The sequence below is a fragment of the Dipodomys merriami genome, unplaced genomic scaffold (genome assembly GCF_024711535.1).
Source record: "Dipodomys merriami isolate MVZ:Mamm:240054 unplaced genomic scaffold, mDipMer1.0.p SCAF_17, whole genome shotgun sequence".
NCBI classification, from domain to species: domain Eukaryota; kingdom Metazoa; phylum Chordata; class Mammalia; order Rodentia; family Heteromyidae; genus Dipodomys; species Dipodomys merriami.
Window position 1 is genome coordinate 25,232,114 of NW_027203048.1, and position 17,052 is coordinate 25,249,165.

Consider the following 17,052-nt stretch of genomic DNA (forward strand, 5'->3'; position numbering starts at 1 on the left):
GAAGGAAAAAAAAAAAAGCTTAAAAAGAGAAAGTGTCTGAATATTGAGAAGCTGCCCTGCAAAAAGGCTGCAGAAATATAGCCAAGGACAGTGACAAAGCCTGTAACATCTGTATTAAACGAGTCAGCTCTTCACATGCTGCGAGAAAAAGCCTAGACAAAATCAACCGTTTCCTTTTTTCCATCAGCTTTATTAGTTAGACATCCAGAATACATTATATAAATCTTTCAAAATAATGAGACAGTATAAGAATAGTTTACAAGTCAGCTTTGATCGCACAGATACTGGACAGGGGAAACGATTTTTACAAATATGTTTCTTACAAGAATAGTTTTTTTTTTTTAAATAAAACTTTTTTATTTTTTTTAATTTTATTTTATTGTAAAGATGCTATACAGAGGGGTTACAATTACGAGTAAGGCGATGACTACATTTCTTGTCGAGCATTGTTAACCTTTCCCTTGTTGTTCTCCCATTATCCCTTCCCTCCCCCAAGAATAGGTTTTTTGGTTTTTGGTTTTTTGTTTTTGGCCAGTCCTGAACTCAGGGCGTGGGCACTGTCCCTGAGCTTCTGTTGCTCAAGGCTAGCATTCTACCACTTGAGCCACAGCACCACTTCCAGCTTTTTCTGTTTATGTGGTATTGAGGAATCAAACACAGGGCTTCATGCATGCAAGGCACTCTACCACTAAACCACGCTCCCAGTCCACAAGAATAGTTTAATAAAGAAAATAAGTCTCTATACATCTTACAGCAAATTCTTTTCCTCTTTCAAGCTCCACTTTGGTAATTTGCTATCACAGCACATCTATCGTGGCCAGCAAACTAAATTACAATGCGTGGCTTCTTCTCACTTTCAAACACTACCAAGATTCACTCTTTGAGGGGTTTTAATTAGGGGTTTTCTAGTCTTTCTTGGAATGAAAGAATGCATGTAATTCAGAGGTAATTCAAACAACTTTCCTTGAAAATAGAACTTGAATCAAGTTAAGTCTCCATGTGTGGTAGATGAGCTTTTTACTCATCACTTAGGTTGGGCCAGCTGCTAGTTCAAAGCCGTTGTGTTGCTGGGTGCCAATGGCTCATGTCTGTAATCCTAGCTACTTAGAAAGCTGAGATCTGAGGATCGCGGTTCAAAGCCAGCCCGGTCAGGAAACTCCGTGAGACTCATCTCCAATAAACCACCAGAAAACCAGAAGTAACGCTATGGCTCAAGTGGTAGAGCACTAGCCTTGAGCTGAAGAACTGAGGGGCAGCACCCAGACCCAGAGTTCAAGCTCCACAGCCGACCAAAAAAACACACACACACACACACAAACACACACACACACAAAAAAACCTGTTGTGCCAAGTCCTTACAGTACTAATAGTTCTTAAATTCCAAAAAGGAAACTGGAAACAAAAGCAAAGTACAAATATTAACAAAGCTAGAATATTTGCTACTGACGAGAGCATTTTTAAATTCAAAGTCTCCTAGGCTGAAGACAATAGAAGGTAAGTAGTTGTATAAAATACTGAAAATCTGAAAGAGATTAATCACTTGGGCCAGCTAATATTTTCAAAATGCCAGAAGATACAGAATCTTAGTGTAGCCAGATGAACTCAATATTTAACATTCTTTTTTTAGGCTGTGACTTTGATACAGCCTAAACAGAGCGACTTGTCTAGAGCAACTAACCCACCATGCAGCCAAGATATCCTCATAAAACACTGACCACATTTACCTAAGGAGGCACGACCTGCCAGGAGAAACATCTGGCATTAACTCCGTCCTTCGATTGTTACTGAAAAGCCTGTCCATTTGGCAAAACTTAATTAGTGTCTTACTTTTTAGGTAGCATGAACTGAAATCAAGAAACAAGTGGTATTCTCAGTCAAATTCCTGAGCTTGGCTCCAATTATCCAACACTCTTTGAAAAGAATTCTTTCATCAAGCCCTTGTCCAATATGACTTTTGACAGCACTTAGGGACTACAGCATGTCCCGAATTTCTCCTCTTTTACTTCTCTTGTTTTCTCCTTTTCACCCCAGTGTAACAGATCATTACCTGATTTTACCAAAATTTTGTAGCAGTAGTTGGAAATGCTTTCTTTTGCATTATCAGAAGTGTTCAATCACATTATCATGGGTCACATTTGCATCTAACTAGGAGATGGCCAAATAACACCTACTGCAGAGATTTTGCAAATTCAGCATAGTCAATGTAGCCATCATTATTTTTGTCATCGTCTCTCAAAACACCATCTATTATGTTGATTAGTTCATCTTCGCTCATTGGTGGTGCCTGCTCACTCCCCTCCTACAAATAAATTAGACAATGATGAGTTGCACATGACTGGAAGAAGTAGCTAACATCCAAAATATCCATGCTTATACATGTCAAAAAGCTTTTTAAGCCAGGTGCTGGTGGCTCCCACCTATAATCCTAGCTACTCTGGAGGCTGAGTTCTGAGGATCACAGTTCAAAGCCATCCCAGGCAGGAAAGTTTGTTAGACTCTTATCTCTAATTAGCCACCAGAAAAACCAGAAGTAGCACTGTGGCTCAAGTGGCAGAGCACTAGCCTTGAGCTGAAGACAACTTGGGACAGCACCCAAGCCCATAGTTCAAGCCCCATAACTGATATAAAAAAATAAATAAATAAAAATAAAACCACACTTTTTAACATAACACATGGCTACTTCTAAGAATAAACAAATTAGATATATAAATTAGATACAGAATAATTTATAATAATCCAATATAGAAATTATACTTCCCAGCTAAAAGATGCAATCAAAGCAGGCCCTTGTTGGTTTGTTTAAAAAATACTATTTGAGTCAGGCACTGGGGCTTGTACCTGTAATCATAGCTACTCCAGAGAATGAGATCTGAGGATTACAATTCCGGGCAGGAAAGTCTGCTGGAAATAGAGCTGTGGTAGAGCATTAGCCTTGAGCAAAAGAAGCCAGGGACAATGCCCAGGCCCTGAGTTCAAGACCCAGAACCAGCAAAATTAAAACAAAACTATTTGTAGCCAGGCATCAGAGGCTCATGGCTGTAATCCTTGCTACTCGGGAGGCTGAAATCTAAGGATCTTGGTTCAAAGCAAAGGCAGGAAAGTCTGTGAGACTCTTATTTCCAATTAACCACCAATAAGTAGGAAGTGAAGCTATGGCTCGTGTGATAGATTGCTAGCCTTGAGCAAAAAAATGCTTAGGGACAGTGCCCAAACCTAGTACCATGACGAGCACTACAAAAATGATAGATAGACAGACAGACAGACAGAAGACAGATAATTTGTTCATTTCAAGTTGTAAAAATATTTCATGTTCATTATAGACTTACACTGAACTGAGGTTCAGATTCTATGAGCAATACACCACCCATGCTAGAGAAAAGCCCACCACCCAATGCCCCCCCCCCAAGCTCAGCTTAATGCACTGTTTGTCTCGTAAAGTGAAAACAGTGAAATATTGGGTGACATCTTGAGAGCCGAACAAGAGGAAATAGGCATTGCCAAACAGTAGAACCTGTCATGATCTCTGAAACTATTATCCTGCTTCAGAAGCAGGTATAGCAAAGCTCACTACAGCAGCTTAGCCATTCACCCTCTTGGCTGGTTCTTCCTTCACCACCTCTCCCATATTCCCTGTTTCTTCTTTATGCCATCACCATCCTCACCAGCCAGGATTGCTGGACCCCAACTCCTCTCTCTCCTCTCCATCAGTCTGCCTCCCACAGCACAGGATCCACCCACAAAAATGTCCTTCTCCCAGGCAAAACTGCTGGCGCCCTCACAGCAAACTTCAACCTGCACTCCTGGCAGCTAATGTGATCACACCTTTATCACCTGAGATGGCATTAAATCTGGAGGAATAAGGTTAAGGATTTTAGTTTTTTCATCATGAATACAGAAGCAATAAAGGTGCTTGCCCCTAAGAGCTGGCAAGATCTCTAACTGACATGTATGACACAAACCAAAACTATTGCCAAGGTCCTCGGGTTTGCTGTTCTTCTCAAATAAAATAGCTTCTATTTCCCCTGCTCTGCATTGAAAAGGGATCATGTCTTTCCAGGTCTTGGCTCTCAGATTCTGGTGTATGGCAGAAATACTAAAGCACTGAAAATACATGTGCCTGGCCCTGGGGCTTTGGCTTGGCAGCTCACCCTGAGGGAAAGGAGAGTGAACAAGAAGCAGCATGACAAAGTAGTGAGCGGAAAGCAGAAAGCAGCACAACTGAGACACAAAATAAGAACATGTCATCAAGACAGGAACAAACCACCAAAGGTTTTCCCAGATCTGCCCAACAAACCACTACCTGACCTACCTCCTTATGGACATGCGTGATGGCTGTGGAGAGCTCTAAGCCGTCAAGCAAATTATTGCCATCATAATCATGCATTTTAAAATAATGAAGCTGCAGTTCTTGTGGGGACATCTCCGCCTCTGGTTTGTTGATGACACCTTCTAGATGCTCCATGATATGCCTAAAAACCAACAGCCAGATTATGCCAAAACTGTAAGGATGCTAAAAGTTCCAAGATCAATTTCATCCAACTTAAAGAACCCTGGCAAACCACACTCAAGGGTGACACGTATAAACAGAGCCATGAAGGGAGAGGGACCAATGCTAACCAATTCATTTGTTTCACTGGCAGGTTAGGGTGTTTGTTCATTTGCTTTCCTCTTCGTTATTAGAATTTTACTGTATTGCTGTTAGGCCAGCAATTGTAAAAGATTGAAGAAAAAAAAACAATTTCAGGAAAACAAGTTCATGTGGGAGACTTACCAGCTAAAGACAGAAACTATGACTGTGTTAGTGCTTGAATTTAGCACTTAAAATGTATCACTGTGGCTCAAAGCAGTAGAGCACTAGCCCTGAGTGAAAAAAGCTCAGGCTTTGAGTTCCAGCCCCAAACCAACAACAACAACAAAAAGGTCTTGTCAATACCTTGTCAAGAAACCTTTCATTATAATCTGGATTAAGGCCACTTCTACTATATCTGTGAGTATGCCTAACTGTACATGTGTCTATCTGGTGGGGTGAAAGACAAAGACTGAATTCAGACAAATAATTTATCCTATCAGAACCTCAGGATCCTCCACTTGTGATATAAGAACGAAGAATACCTGACAACGAGGCTCTTAGGAGTGAATGTCATCGTGAAACACGTCCAAGGACCACATAAACAGGAGTAATGGAGAGGACTGAGTATGCCCTTATTTCTGCCTGCAGCTGTAGGTGATGCAGATTCCCAGACCCCTGTCCCCGCTGAATACGTACTCTTGGTCATGCACTGTGTTCTTATCCAGGCCCACGCTGCCAGGATGGGGGACACCAACCCCAGGCTCCTGAGCCCTGGTACATGGCCCACAAAAGGCCCAGAGCAGGCCACACAGGAAAGGGACTCTGAGCAGCTGCAGCGATCTCATGGTCACCGGTACCTGGGAGTTGGGGAACAAAGAAGATGAAGGCAGAGGTCTAGAGCTTAGATTTCTTCCAAGACTTAACAAAGTACCCTTCTGATCACCCAGGCAGGCAGTAAAGCAAGGGGTGTGTGTGTGTGTGTGTGACACATATCAAACTGGGCCCACATCTAGGTCTGCACAAAACTATGGGATAATTGGGTCACCCAGGTCCCTATCATTTGAATGGGGAGGGAAGATTTCTACTCTGCTGGAGAAGGACCGAAAGTAAAGAGTGAGGTAGATTCAAGAAAGCACTCTGGGGAGTTCAGGGAAATGTCCCTGAACCAGAGACGGCTGACAGATATGGTGATGTTCCGCTAAGACTGGAAAGATGTGCAAGGGTAGGGAAACTGAGGGAATGGTAACAGCAAGTGGGAAATGTACATGGTTTCATGTCTCTCTGTTGTAGCTGAGAACAGTAGGAGGATACAAAGGTGGACATGTCATACTGGACACTCGGAGGAGCTACCATTTCCTGAGAACAAGGAGGCGCAATTAATGATGTATGACTGGGAGATGAGATCAGAGCTTGGCTCTCCACTGACTCCTTTGGCAGCTCTGTGGAGAAGGAGAGAAGTGTAGCAGATCAAAAAAGGCACTCTGAGGGACTGGAGAAGCAGTATGACAGACCAACCTCTGCAGCAGTAAACCCTAGAAGAAGACATCAACTCCTTCCTCATCTACCTTCTGGGGCTGGGAAGGCAGAAAGTTTACCATGGGGAAACAGCATTGGGAAGGAAAGTCACTGAGAAATTAGGATACTATCAAGTCCTCCTAGGGTGTCACAAGACTCGGAATAATGATCCACAGGGCAAGCCCCTTGAAGGCAGTGAGTACTTTATTCCACAGCATTCCTCTGGCATTCTTCCTTCAAGAAGTGTTGGTTTAACTGGAAGACTTGGTCCTTCCTGGGGTTTAGACTGTCCAGAAAGAGGAAGGGGAAGGACAGCAGGAGACTCAAATATAGAAATTAAGTAGACATCTGATCTAACATTCACTTCCCAGAATCTGTTGGGTAACAAGGGCCAGCAATTCCTGGGGGGTTCAACAGCAACTGGGCCCAAACCCATGAACAGTACAGGTAAGTATAAGGAACTGGCCCTACTCTTTTTTTTTGTCGGCCATGGGGTCTGAACTCTGGGCCTGGGCGCTGTCCCTCAGCTCTTCAGCTCAAGGCTAGCGCTCTACCACTTGAGCCACAGCACCACTTCTGGCTTTTTCTGCTTATGTGGTGTGTGAGGAATCAAACCCAGGGTGTCATGCATGCAAGGCAAGCACTCTACTACTGAGCCACCTTCCCAGTCCTAGCCCCACTCTTAAGAGTGCTACATTAGGTTACCCTCAGCTACACTCAGAGCAGATCTCAGAAGCTATACCTAGGGCTAAAAGCAGAGGTGTTGTAGCTCCATATCTATCCTAAAAGGACCGTGAAGTCATGCTCCAGTAGCTCAAGCCTATAATCCTAGCTACTTAGGAGGCTGTGACTAGCAGTTCTGTGAGATTCTTATCCCCAATTAAGCAGCAAAGAGCCAGAAGTGAAGGTATAGTTCAAGTGGTAGAGCATCAACCAGCCTGGAAAAAGCTGAAAAAGTCAAGTGATAGCTTGAGGTCCTGAGTTCAAGCCTTTGTTGTTGTTGTTATTAACAAAAATAAAAGGACTCAGAGTATATCACTCTATAATATTTAGAAAAATTTCCCAAACCCATTTTGCTCATTCCCCTATGGATCTCCCCCTAAAAAGAAAAGCCACTTGGATGCATTATTCTTGGGGTGCTAGAAAACAGAATCTAGCATTACCACTGAGCAGCAACATCATAGTGCAATCTGCATAATGCAAGACTGCACAGGAAAAGATGCTCAATATAGATTAAATGAGAAAGAGCAAACTACAAAAATCTGTAATAATAATTCACTTTTGTAAAAATAAAAATAGGTTGGGCTGGGAAAGTGGCTCCGTGGTAGAGTGCTTGCCTTGCATGCATGAGGCCCTGGGTTTGATTCCTCAGCACCACATAAGCAGAAAAAAAAAAAAGAGCCGGAAGTGGCGCTGTGGCTCAAGTAGTAGAGTGCTAGCCTTGAGCTGAAGAGCTAAGGGACAGCGCCCAGGCCCAGAGTTCAGGCCCCATGACCAGACCAAAAATTAAAAAATAAAAAATAAATAAAAAAAAATAGGTATATATGTCTCACACACATATGATTAAAAACTGTTACTAATGTCTGCTGAATCATGAGACTAGAAGTGGTTGTGATCTTAGTTTTTTTTTGTTTTTGCCAGTCCTGGGGCTTGAACACAGAGTCTGGGCTTCTGAGCCTCTTTTGCTCAAGGCTAGTACTCTTTCACTTGAGCTACAGTGCCATTTCCAGCTCTTCCTGTTTATGTGGTGCTGAGGAATCAAACCCAGGGCTTCATGCATGCTAGGCAAGCACTCTATGACTAAGCCACATTCCCAGCCTCAGTTTTACTTTTTTATTGGTTTGAAATACCTATCAAGACCATTTGTATTTATAAATCTGTATTTAAGGCCAGGCACCAGTGGCTTACATCTATAATCCTAGCTACTCAGGAGATCTGAGGATTGTGGTTCAAAGCCAGCCCATGCAGGAAAGTCAGTGAGGCTCTAATCTCCAATTAATTACAAAAGAAAAAAAAAAAAAAAAGCAGAGTTGTGCCTCAAGTGGTAAAGTGGAAAAGCAGAAAAGGCTTCAGGGACAGTTCCAAGGCCCTGAGTTCAAGCCCAGGACTAGCAACAACAACAACAACAATAATAATAATAATAAAATAATGTATTTAAAGTAATTGCTCCCATAATTCTGTTCTAACACTACATGGATAAGAAAGTTTCCAGTTAACTCTTATCTCTAGAAAATAATCCAGGAGCAGCAAACCATACTTTCAGTTTTTCCACATAAAAGTATCCAGACCCGGACAAGGCTGCGGCCACTGTAGCTACTACCATAAAACAAACTCTCAAGTTACTCTAGCAGTGAATTCATTAGGTAATGATTGAGTAGAACAACTTGTTCTGAGCCCACATCTTGGAGTTCTAGGACAGGAGAAATCAGAGAAGAGGTCTGGCTCCTCTACAGCCTTTCAGACTCATTTATGGCCATTGTCTCTTTCTTTGCTAAGCCCTCTTTTAGTTTTGTTTTGAGGCAGCCACTAACTAAGTAGGGTCAAGGTAGCCTCTTACCCAAGCCTTTCAAGTGTTTGAATTTACAAGCATGAATCGCCACACCTGACTTCTAGTAGGCCTGCCTAAGTCTAACTTAGGTGTTCTTGCCATTTGGTCACTTTAGAAGGCTCTTGTCAGCTGGATGCAGTGGCTAAAGCCTGTAATCCTAACTACTTTGGAGGCAGAGAATGGGGGATTGGGTTTTGAGGCCAATCCTGGCATAAAAGATTGTGAAACTCCATCTTAACCAATGGCTAGGTGCATATGGTACATAGCTGTCATTCCAAACAAAGCAGGCACATAGGAAGAATCACAGCTCAGACCAGTCCAGGCAAGACCTCATCTAGAAAAAAACAACAACAACAAAAGGATGTTTGGAGGCATGGCTTGAATAGTAGAGCACCTGCCTAGCAAGGGTTGAGTTCTGTGATAAATCTCCAGTATTGAGGGAGGTGGGGGGGGAGGGGAGGAAGGCTTCTGTTCACAGTGGATGATAGCTGTGAACAAATTCTTGAAAACAGCCTGATTACATATTGGTGTTTCTTGTTAGACTGGCTATAAGAAGACATTCCCAGAAAAAGGTATATGCTTGGAACAGAGACTGTGTTTCTCAGCCGGTGGGTCATGGTCATTAGAGGTCTGAAGGGTTACCACAGATAGGTTGTGAAGTATCCATGTCAATGTAACTAAGAATAGGACTTTGGCCTGTCTATCAAACAAACAGCTGAGCTGGTTGATCAATGATCCATGGTACCTTTTACTCTAACCCCAGACTGGATACATACAGAGGAGGGAGGGCGGGGGAGCTGAGTTCTGTCCAGATAACACCAAAAAACAACCAAAGAACTACCAATATAAGAAGTGTAGGGTTAGGTATGCCTGAGAGAACAGCCCTTCCCCCTACCTCTTCACCTGCCCCAAACCAGCAATCACCTGACTGAGGCCACAAAGGACCCCAGACTCTGAGGTCACTTCCTCATCAGAAAAGGTCATTTGTAAGCCACCAGGTCACACCTCCTTCCAACAGTGAGAAGTTCCCCAAGCTCTGAGATCACTTCCACATCTGCTGTGGCCCGCCTCCTGCCTTGTCCCTATATAATCTAGCTCAACAGGAGTCCCCTGCTCTTTCTCTTTTTCCTTCCCCTCTGTCTCCTGTGGGTCGTCAGTGCTCTCCCAGGCCAATAAACTCTTTTCTGCCTGAACCATGTGGCTTTTTCCTTTCTGGCAAAACTTACATGTAGGACACTGGTGGCTCACGCCTGTAATCCTAGCTACACAAGAAGCTGAGCTCTGAGGATTGCAGTTTGAAGTCAACCTTGGCAGGCAAGTTTGTAAAACTTTTTTTTTTTTCCCCCTGATCCTGGGTCTTGAACTCTGGATCTGAGCACCATCCCTGAGCTTATTTTACTCAAAGTTAGAGCTCTACCACTTGAGCCACAGTGCCACTTCCAACTTTTTTGAGTAGTTTATTGGAGATCAGAGTCTCATGGACTTTCCTGCCTGGGCTGGGACTTTCCTGCCTGGGCTGGCTTTGAACTGTGATCTTCAGATCTCAGCCTCCTGAGTAGCTACGAATATAGGCATGAGCCACTGCGCCTGTGAGACTCTTATCTCCAATTAACCACCCTGAAAAAGCCAGAAATAGATCTGTGCATCAAGTGGTAGAGAATCATTCTTGAGAGGGGAAAAAAACAAACAGGAAACACTGGGAGACAGCAAGGGTGGTATTGTCCAAAAAGAAGTGTACTCTTTACCTGACTTATGTAACTGTAACCCCTCTGCATATCATCTTTATAATAATAATTAAAAATTTAAAAAGAAAAACCTGAGGGACGGAGTCCAAGGCCTGAGTTCAAGCCCCAGGACTGGCACGCACACACATGTAGATCTAAATTATCCCTTCTTTAGGAGACAGCAAAAAAGCCAAGGACCACAGGCTGGGAAGGTGGCTCAGTGGTAGAGTGCTTGCCTTTCATGCATGAGGTCCTGTGTTCAATTCCTTAGCACCACATAAGCAGAAAAGGCCAGAAGTGGTGTCGTGGCTCAAGCGGTAGAGCACTAGCCTTGAGCTGAAGAGCTGAGGGACAGCGCCCAGGCCCAGAGTTCAGGCAACACTACTGACACACACACACACACACACACACACACACACACACACACACACACACACACACACACACACACACACACACACACACACACACACACACACACACACACACACTGGCAGGTTTCTAACCACTGAAACATGACAAGAGCCAAATCTAAACCTATAAATGAAGTAAGTCCCCAAGTACTGTAGAGCAATAAGGAATCTGACTGCCACCTAACAAATTGGACTGTTCACAGTCAAAAGGAAACAAACGACTCCATTCTGTCCAAAGAACAAGTTACATCATCCACATCAACTACTTGGTTCAAGGCCATGGGCACAAAGCCTGCAAGATAAATCCCAGTACTTCTAAATTCCTGGCCTTGAAGAAATTATAAAGGCCAGCTGAAGAATAATCCACAAGAAGAGAGATTTCTGCCAAGAGATTTCAGAACCCAAACTATGCCTTGACATCTATCCCAAGGAGCAATCTCAGTCCTGGGAGGGAGGTGTGGACCACTGTCAGCAGTCTGCCACTGTTAGTGGGCCTCCTGAAGTGCCCCACACTACTCCAGCAGCTCCTTCCTGTTCTATAGCCTTTGCTGAAACTGGTACCATCTGTCTATTTATTCTAGGCCCATTTCAAATGGCACCTAGTCAATGCCACATATTCCTTTCTCTGACCTCAATCTGTAGCTTCTCATGCACATTTAACCTTAACATATGGTCACATAATGTTCTTTCCTGCTTTTCTTTCCCCCTTCTCTGAGGGTCAACACCCTGTGTTAGGGTAATATGGTCTACAGCAATGGGTCTTGGAACCTAGATCTGTTTTTCTTATCACATCTAATACCATCAAAGCTGGCGTTTCCCTTTGGAGCCCTCTCACCCTCTGCTTTGGCCTGGGCTGCCCTTCCTTCTCATTGAGTCATTACTTTTATCAGTACAGGAGAGTTAGAGTCAGCCTTCCCCCTAGCAGCTGCTGGCAACTTTTCTCTCAGGCCAGGGGCCCTTAGTTAAGAATGTACACTCAAATCAGCCACATTCACCAGCATCCTGCAAGATATATCGCAGGAGCTTCAGACATCCTGTACCTACAGCCAATGTCAAAGAAAACTCTGAACTGTACTTTCCCCATTTACCACTGCCATAGTCTTGGACTAAAGGAGAAAAAAAAAAATGTTCTTAGACCAGGGAAACCTCTACATGGGCTGAGGGTTGAGAATTGATTCTGAAAAGGCCAGCATTTACTTGTTTGATCTGTTTGTGCATTTGAGAAGCCCAAAAGTGCAGTGATACTTCACTTACACTCAATTTAATAACATACTAACAGCCTGGAATCACCCAAAGTGCAGGATCACAGAGGTACTAAGGGTAGGATTGTGATCCAGGTAAACTCCTCTCACACAGATGCTACAACTTGGTGGAAAGGGAAGACCACTAATAAGACACCTCCGAGGGTAACAGATAAGCCTCAATTCATACCTATAATAAACCATGAAGCACATTTCTACCAAAGGATAGTGCTTCAAGCAGAGAAAATAAATCCCCACGTCCAGAAGGGACTCAGATTCATCTAGGAATAAAAAGATTCGATACAGCTGAAGATGGAAGCGTCTTGTATAAAGTACAGAGGAGAGATCACAAAGGGTCTTGCAAGTTCTGTGCCAGAGCTTGAAAAAGTAACGGGAATTCACAGAAGGGGAAGAGAATGGGGGAAGAGACAAGGGACATGTGAAACTTCTGTTTTTAAGACCATGGCTCTAGCTCTCCTAGAACAAACTGGGGAGGATCTAGAAGGATACAAAAGGGGCATCCAGGGCAGGAGGCCACTGAAGTAATCCAGATGAGCAGCGAGGGGGGAGAGGTGGCCTGGAAAAGCAACATCGTTTTGGATGGATTCAAAGTGGGCAGGTAAAAGGGTGAAGGTGAGAACGACGCCCAGGTAGGTGTCTGTCTGGGCAGCTGCATGGACGGTGGTGCCATACTCAGGGCGGGGAAATCGGCTTTCCTCCTTGCCGCTCAGACCGGCTCAGCCTAGCCATCCGGCCGCGGGCTCCGACAGTACCCGAGTGCCCCCCCACCCCCCCAAAGGCAAATGAGGAAACCGAGGCACACAGAGAGCAACGCCTCAGGTCCACAAGCTTTCAGATAGAATATGGCCAGAGCTTCCCCAAAGCCAGGACCTGGAGGTCCCAGGAGCCGCCGGCCAAGGGGATGAGATCCACCCGCCCGGTCCAGTCTGGCTCCCCAGCCCCAGGGCGGGAACACAGGCTTCCATCCCGGGGGACAGGCCCGGCCCCCAGCCGCTCAGCTTCCCGTGACCGCCCGGGGGCCAAGTCCTCCGACCGGCCACTCCAGCCCCTGAACGGAGCCCCTGGTCCCGGGGGTCCGGCCCTGCGAAGCACGACTGAGTCGCGGCTCGTGAGTTCACTTACCTCACGGTCCCAGCCTCACACGCGAAGCCCTTTGGCTTGAGCCTAACCAGCCCCCGTCCTCAGGACGCTCTCTCTTGGCCCGCCCACTCTGTCGGACCAGCCGCGCAGGCCCACTGCCTTCCTCCCGCCCCTTGGCGCCGCTGGCCCCGCCCCTTGGCGCCGCTGGCCCCGCCCCTAGGCCCTGAAGTCCACGTGGAACACCCTGCATACGTGAGTCTACCCGCCTCCCGAGGGCGACTCCCCGCCCCAGCTAGCGTGGAGCCATTGCAACCTCCGAATCCTCCAGAGCCTGGTTTGGTGTCAGCATATGCTAGCAGATGGGATGGGATGGATGGGATAGGATAGGTTGGATAGGATAGGATAGGGTGGACCGGGGAAGTTGGCTGCCCACTCTTCCTCCACTCAGCTTTGCGGGTCTCTTGGTCTGTGACTTTGCGTTGCGAAGAAAGGGATAGGAACCCTAACTCTTCTCTGAAGACACTGGTGGCAGCCTTGGATCCTGTGTTTTCCAGATTGGCCTACTCCCAAGCTTCTGCTTGCTCCTTTCCACAAGCCTCATCAGCCTCCATACCCATTCGCTAAGCCCCAACCAGATATTATTGGGCGACCTATAGTGCCACTTGTCCTGTGCAGTGTGTGAAGTTGTTATTTTAGTCATTTGAGAGTAGACCAAGTACTTCCAAAACCAAACAGACATACCTGTGCAATCCTCTTATGACTTTGCTCTGTAAGAATGTGTTTCAGGGTTGGTAGCATGGCTTAGGTAGTAGAGAGCCTATTTAACAGAGTTCCCCTAGTACTTTAAAAAACAAAGGGGAGGGGGCATATCTAGTTGGGTGCCTATAATCCTAGTTATTTAGGAAGCTATCTAGAGCATCGGGGTTGGAGGTCAGCCTGGGCTGCAAAGTTTGCAAGACATCTCCACAATAACTTGCACAAAGCAGAGCACAAAGGTACATGCCTAAGCCACAAACTACCTACTTTAGGCTTTTGATACTACTGGTTCATAGACAGGAGCCACCAAGTCCAGCTTGCCTCTGTGGAGACAGACTCATAGACTTCTCAGTCTCAGGATGATAGATATGCACCGCTGTACTCAGCTGTAGGTTGAAAAGAGATGCCATGAACTTTTCTGCCCTGGCTGGCCTCAAAATTCAATCCTCCCATTTGTATCCTCCCAAGTTGCTGGGATTACAAACACAAGCCACCAATACCCAAATACAGAGCAAAAATACTTTTAAAAGAGAGACAAGAATTGAAAAGCAGATAGAACAAAGCTACATTTTATGGCCTCTAGCTGCTATCACCAAAGAAGCCAGACAATTAAAACTGGTTTCAGAGTGTGGTGAAACTTAACGGGGACCAGCAAAGGTGTGCTAAAAAATAAGGTAGGAGCTTCTGGGTGCTGGTGGCTCTCGCCTGTAATCCTAGCTACTCAGGAGGCGGAGATCTGAAAATCAGAGTTCAAAGCCAGCTAAGGCAAGGAAAGTTGGTGAGACTCTTATCTCCAATTCACCACCAGAAAACTAGAAGTGCTGTTGTGGCTCAAATGGTAGAACGTTCATTTTGAGCTGAAGAGCTCAGGGACAGAGCCCAGGCCCAGAGTTCAAGCCCCACAACTGACAATAAATAAATAAACAAGCAAATAAATAAATAAATAAAAGCACTTGTGAGCACTTCTCTCCCTCAGGTTGTCAATAGCCAGACAGAGAACAAGGAGATATTATGGGCTGTGCTCTAAAGAGGAACCATTACAAGAGAACATAAAAGCCACTGAAGAAAATCAGGAGTCACCTGAAACCCCAAGAAGCAGAATAGATGAGGGCGGAAAATGTGTTGGTGTCTCAGTCATGAAGTGAATAGTTGAGGATTAAAAAAAAAAACAACCAAAACATAAAAACACTACTCACCTCTCTCACCTCCCAGGCCTGGTAAAACATAAGACACTCTGAGATTCTAAAATTAACATAATAATTACTGAGTGTCTGCACTGTATAAATAAGAGTCAAGATTCTGAAATTTGCCTTGTGTAGCACTTTAGCTCTCAATCTAATGATTACATGTAGTTTTCCTGGCAGATTTCAAAGGGAAAGACTGATCAGCCAGATCTGGCAGAGTTTTAATGTCAACATTCTAAGAAGGTTCATTCTGTACTACTAGTGAAGTAAGACATAAGCTAGCATGAGCCAGAAAATTCTATGAGCCAATAATCATGGTAATACGTAAAAGTTGATTTCTGAGCATAAGGATCAAGTGACTAGGTAAGACTGGAAAGACAGTTTATCATCTTGGGATGCTTCACATAAGTGATCTGAGTAGATAAGGCCACTGCTAACGGTGTGGCAAATGTTAAACTCATGCTCAAATTTAGGATTTTTAGGGCAACAGCAAGATGAGGTATCATGAAAAGCAGAGCTCTGCTTGGCAATCTAGTATGTGATGGAAACAGGCCTCTGGGTGACTCTAAATGGCAAGTATGAAAGAAAAGGCCAAAAGAGAACATGAGAGGGCATCTCACCAGGCTTGTTGTTCTACTTCTGGGAGGCTTAGAGCATGTGAAGTCTCACTACTTACAGTCACAAGAGTGATTTGAAGGAGGGCCCTCAGTGGCTCACGCTTGTAATCCTAGATACTCAAGAGGCTGAGACCTGAGGATTGTGGTTTGAAGCCAGTCTGAGCTGAAATTGAGCAACTTTATCTCTAATTAACCAGCAAGAAAGCCAAACAGGTGGCTCAGCTCAAGTGGCAGAGTGCCTATATATGAATAAAAAAGACAAGTGAGAACATGAGTTCAAACTCAGATACTGGGACAACAACAACAATATAACAATAATAATAATTTCATGGGGAAGAGAAGGATGTTGTAGCAACATGAAAAATATCTGCATCAGCACACAAGAATGGAAACACTCCATGATACTCAAACAGCTCACTGTTAACATTGACATGGCTTTACTATTGTAGAAAACTTTTGCCTGAGATGAATGTTGTAAATAATTTCAGTGTTTTCTTGTAGAATTTTAAGGAAGAAACCATTTAAAGAAGTGTGCAGGTTTTTAGTGGACAGCATTGAACAAAAGTTGACGCTCTAAAATCCTTAGAAACCCTCAAAGCCTTTACTTTGTCCTATCCAACACTCTTAAACTACCAGATAATTCTTGCTTAATCCTAATTAAGCATTGTCTTTGGAAGAGTGGCCTTAAAATAGATTCAACACTCCAGAAATATTCCTGGGTTGCCATTCCAATTTTAGATACTTTTATGATTCTCCCAAGGTAGTGTTTTCCCTTCTTGTGCGAGCAGAAAACCCCACTTTAAATTATCACAAAGTTGTCTTGATATTTTTAGAGTGTCAACATTCAACTGTGGCAGCCCACCTAGATTCAATATAGACTTCTTGGACATTGTAGATTAAGCTTTCTTCCGAGGCCTTGGGGCTCTCTCTCTCTCTCTCTCTTTCTCTCTCTCTCTGTCCCTCTCTCTGTCTCTCTCTCTGAAAGATTCAGAGATGTAGGCTTGCAATTGGTTACAAGTACCTTTTTTTTTTCTTTTTCTTCATTTTTTCCCTTCTTTTTCTTTTTTACTCACTAGTGAGTAGCCTAGTCTGGCTTTACACTTATGATCTTTCTGCCTCAGCCTCCCAAGTACTGGGATTAAAGTGGGGCAGCACTCCACTCAGTTTTTCAATTTTTCTTTTTATTACACCCTTATTACTAAGTAGTTTGTATCCTAAAAATAAGAAAACTATTTTAGAAACCCTATAGTTACCTGGCCATATTTGAAAAATCTTTCCTTTTTGGAAGGCTAGCCTTATTTCTAACAATATTACTACTTATCTATGTCCAGCCTTGTCATTTTTTGTTATGTATCTATAAAGGGAACACTTTCAGAAAAGAGA

General features: G+C 44.2%; 1 protein-coding gene across 1 annotated transcript; it reads right to left on the reverse strand.

Moving 5' to 3' along the window:
- Window positions 1–352: 352 nt before the first annotated feature.
- Mcfd2 (multiple coagulation factor deficiency 2, ER cargo receptor complex subunit) lies at window positions 353–13,240 on the reverse strand. The gene is made up of 4 exons (XM_070025537.1): window positions 13,155–13,240; window positions 5,267–5,427; window positions 4,310–4,469; window positions 353–2,299 (listed from the first exon to the last, which is right to left on the reverse strand). Exons 2-4 carry the CDS (start codon window positions 5,413–5,415, stop codon window positions 2,168–2,170), a joined length of 441 nt encoding a protein of 146 aa, XP_069881638.1. The 5' UTR covers window positions 5,416–5,427; window positions 13,155–13,240; the 3' UTR covers window positions 353–2,167.
- Between the last annotated feature and the right edge of the window lie 3,812 nt (window positions 13,241–17,052).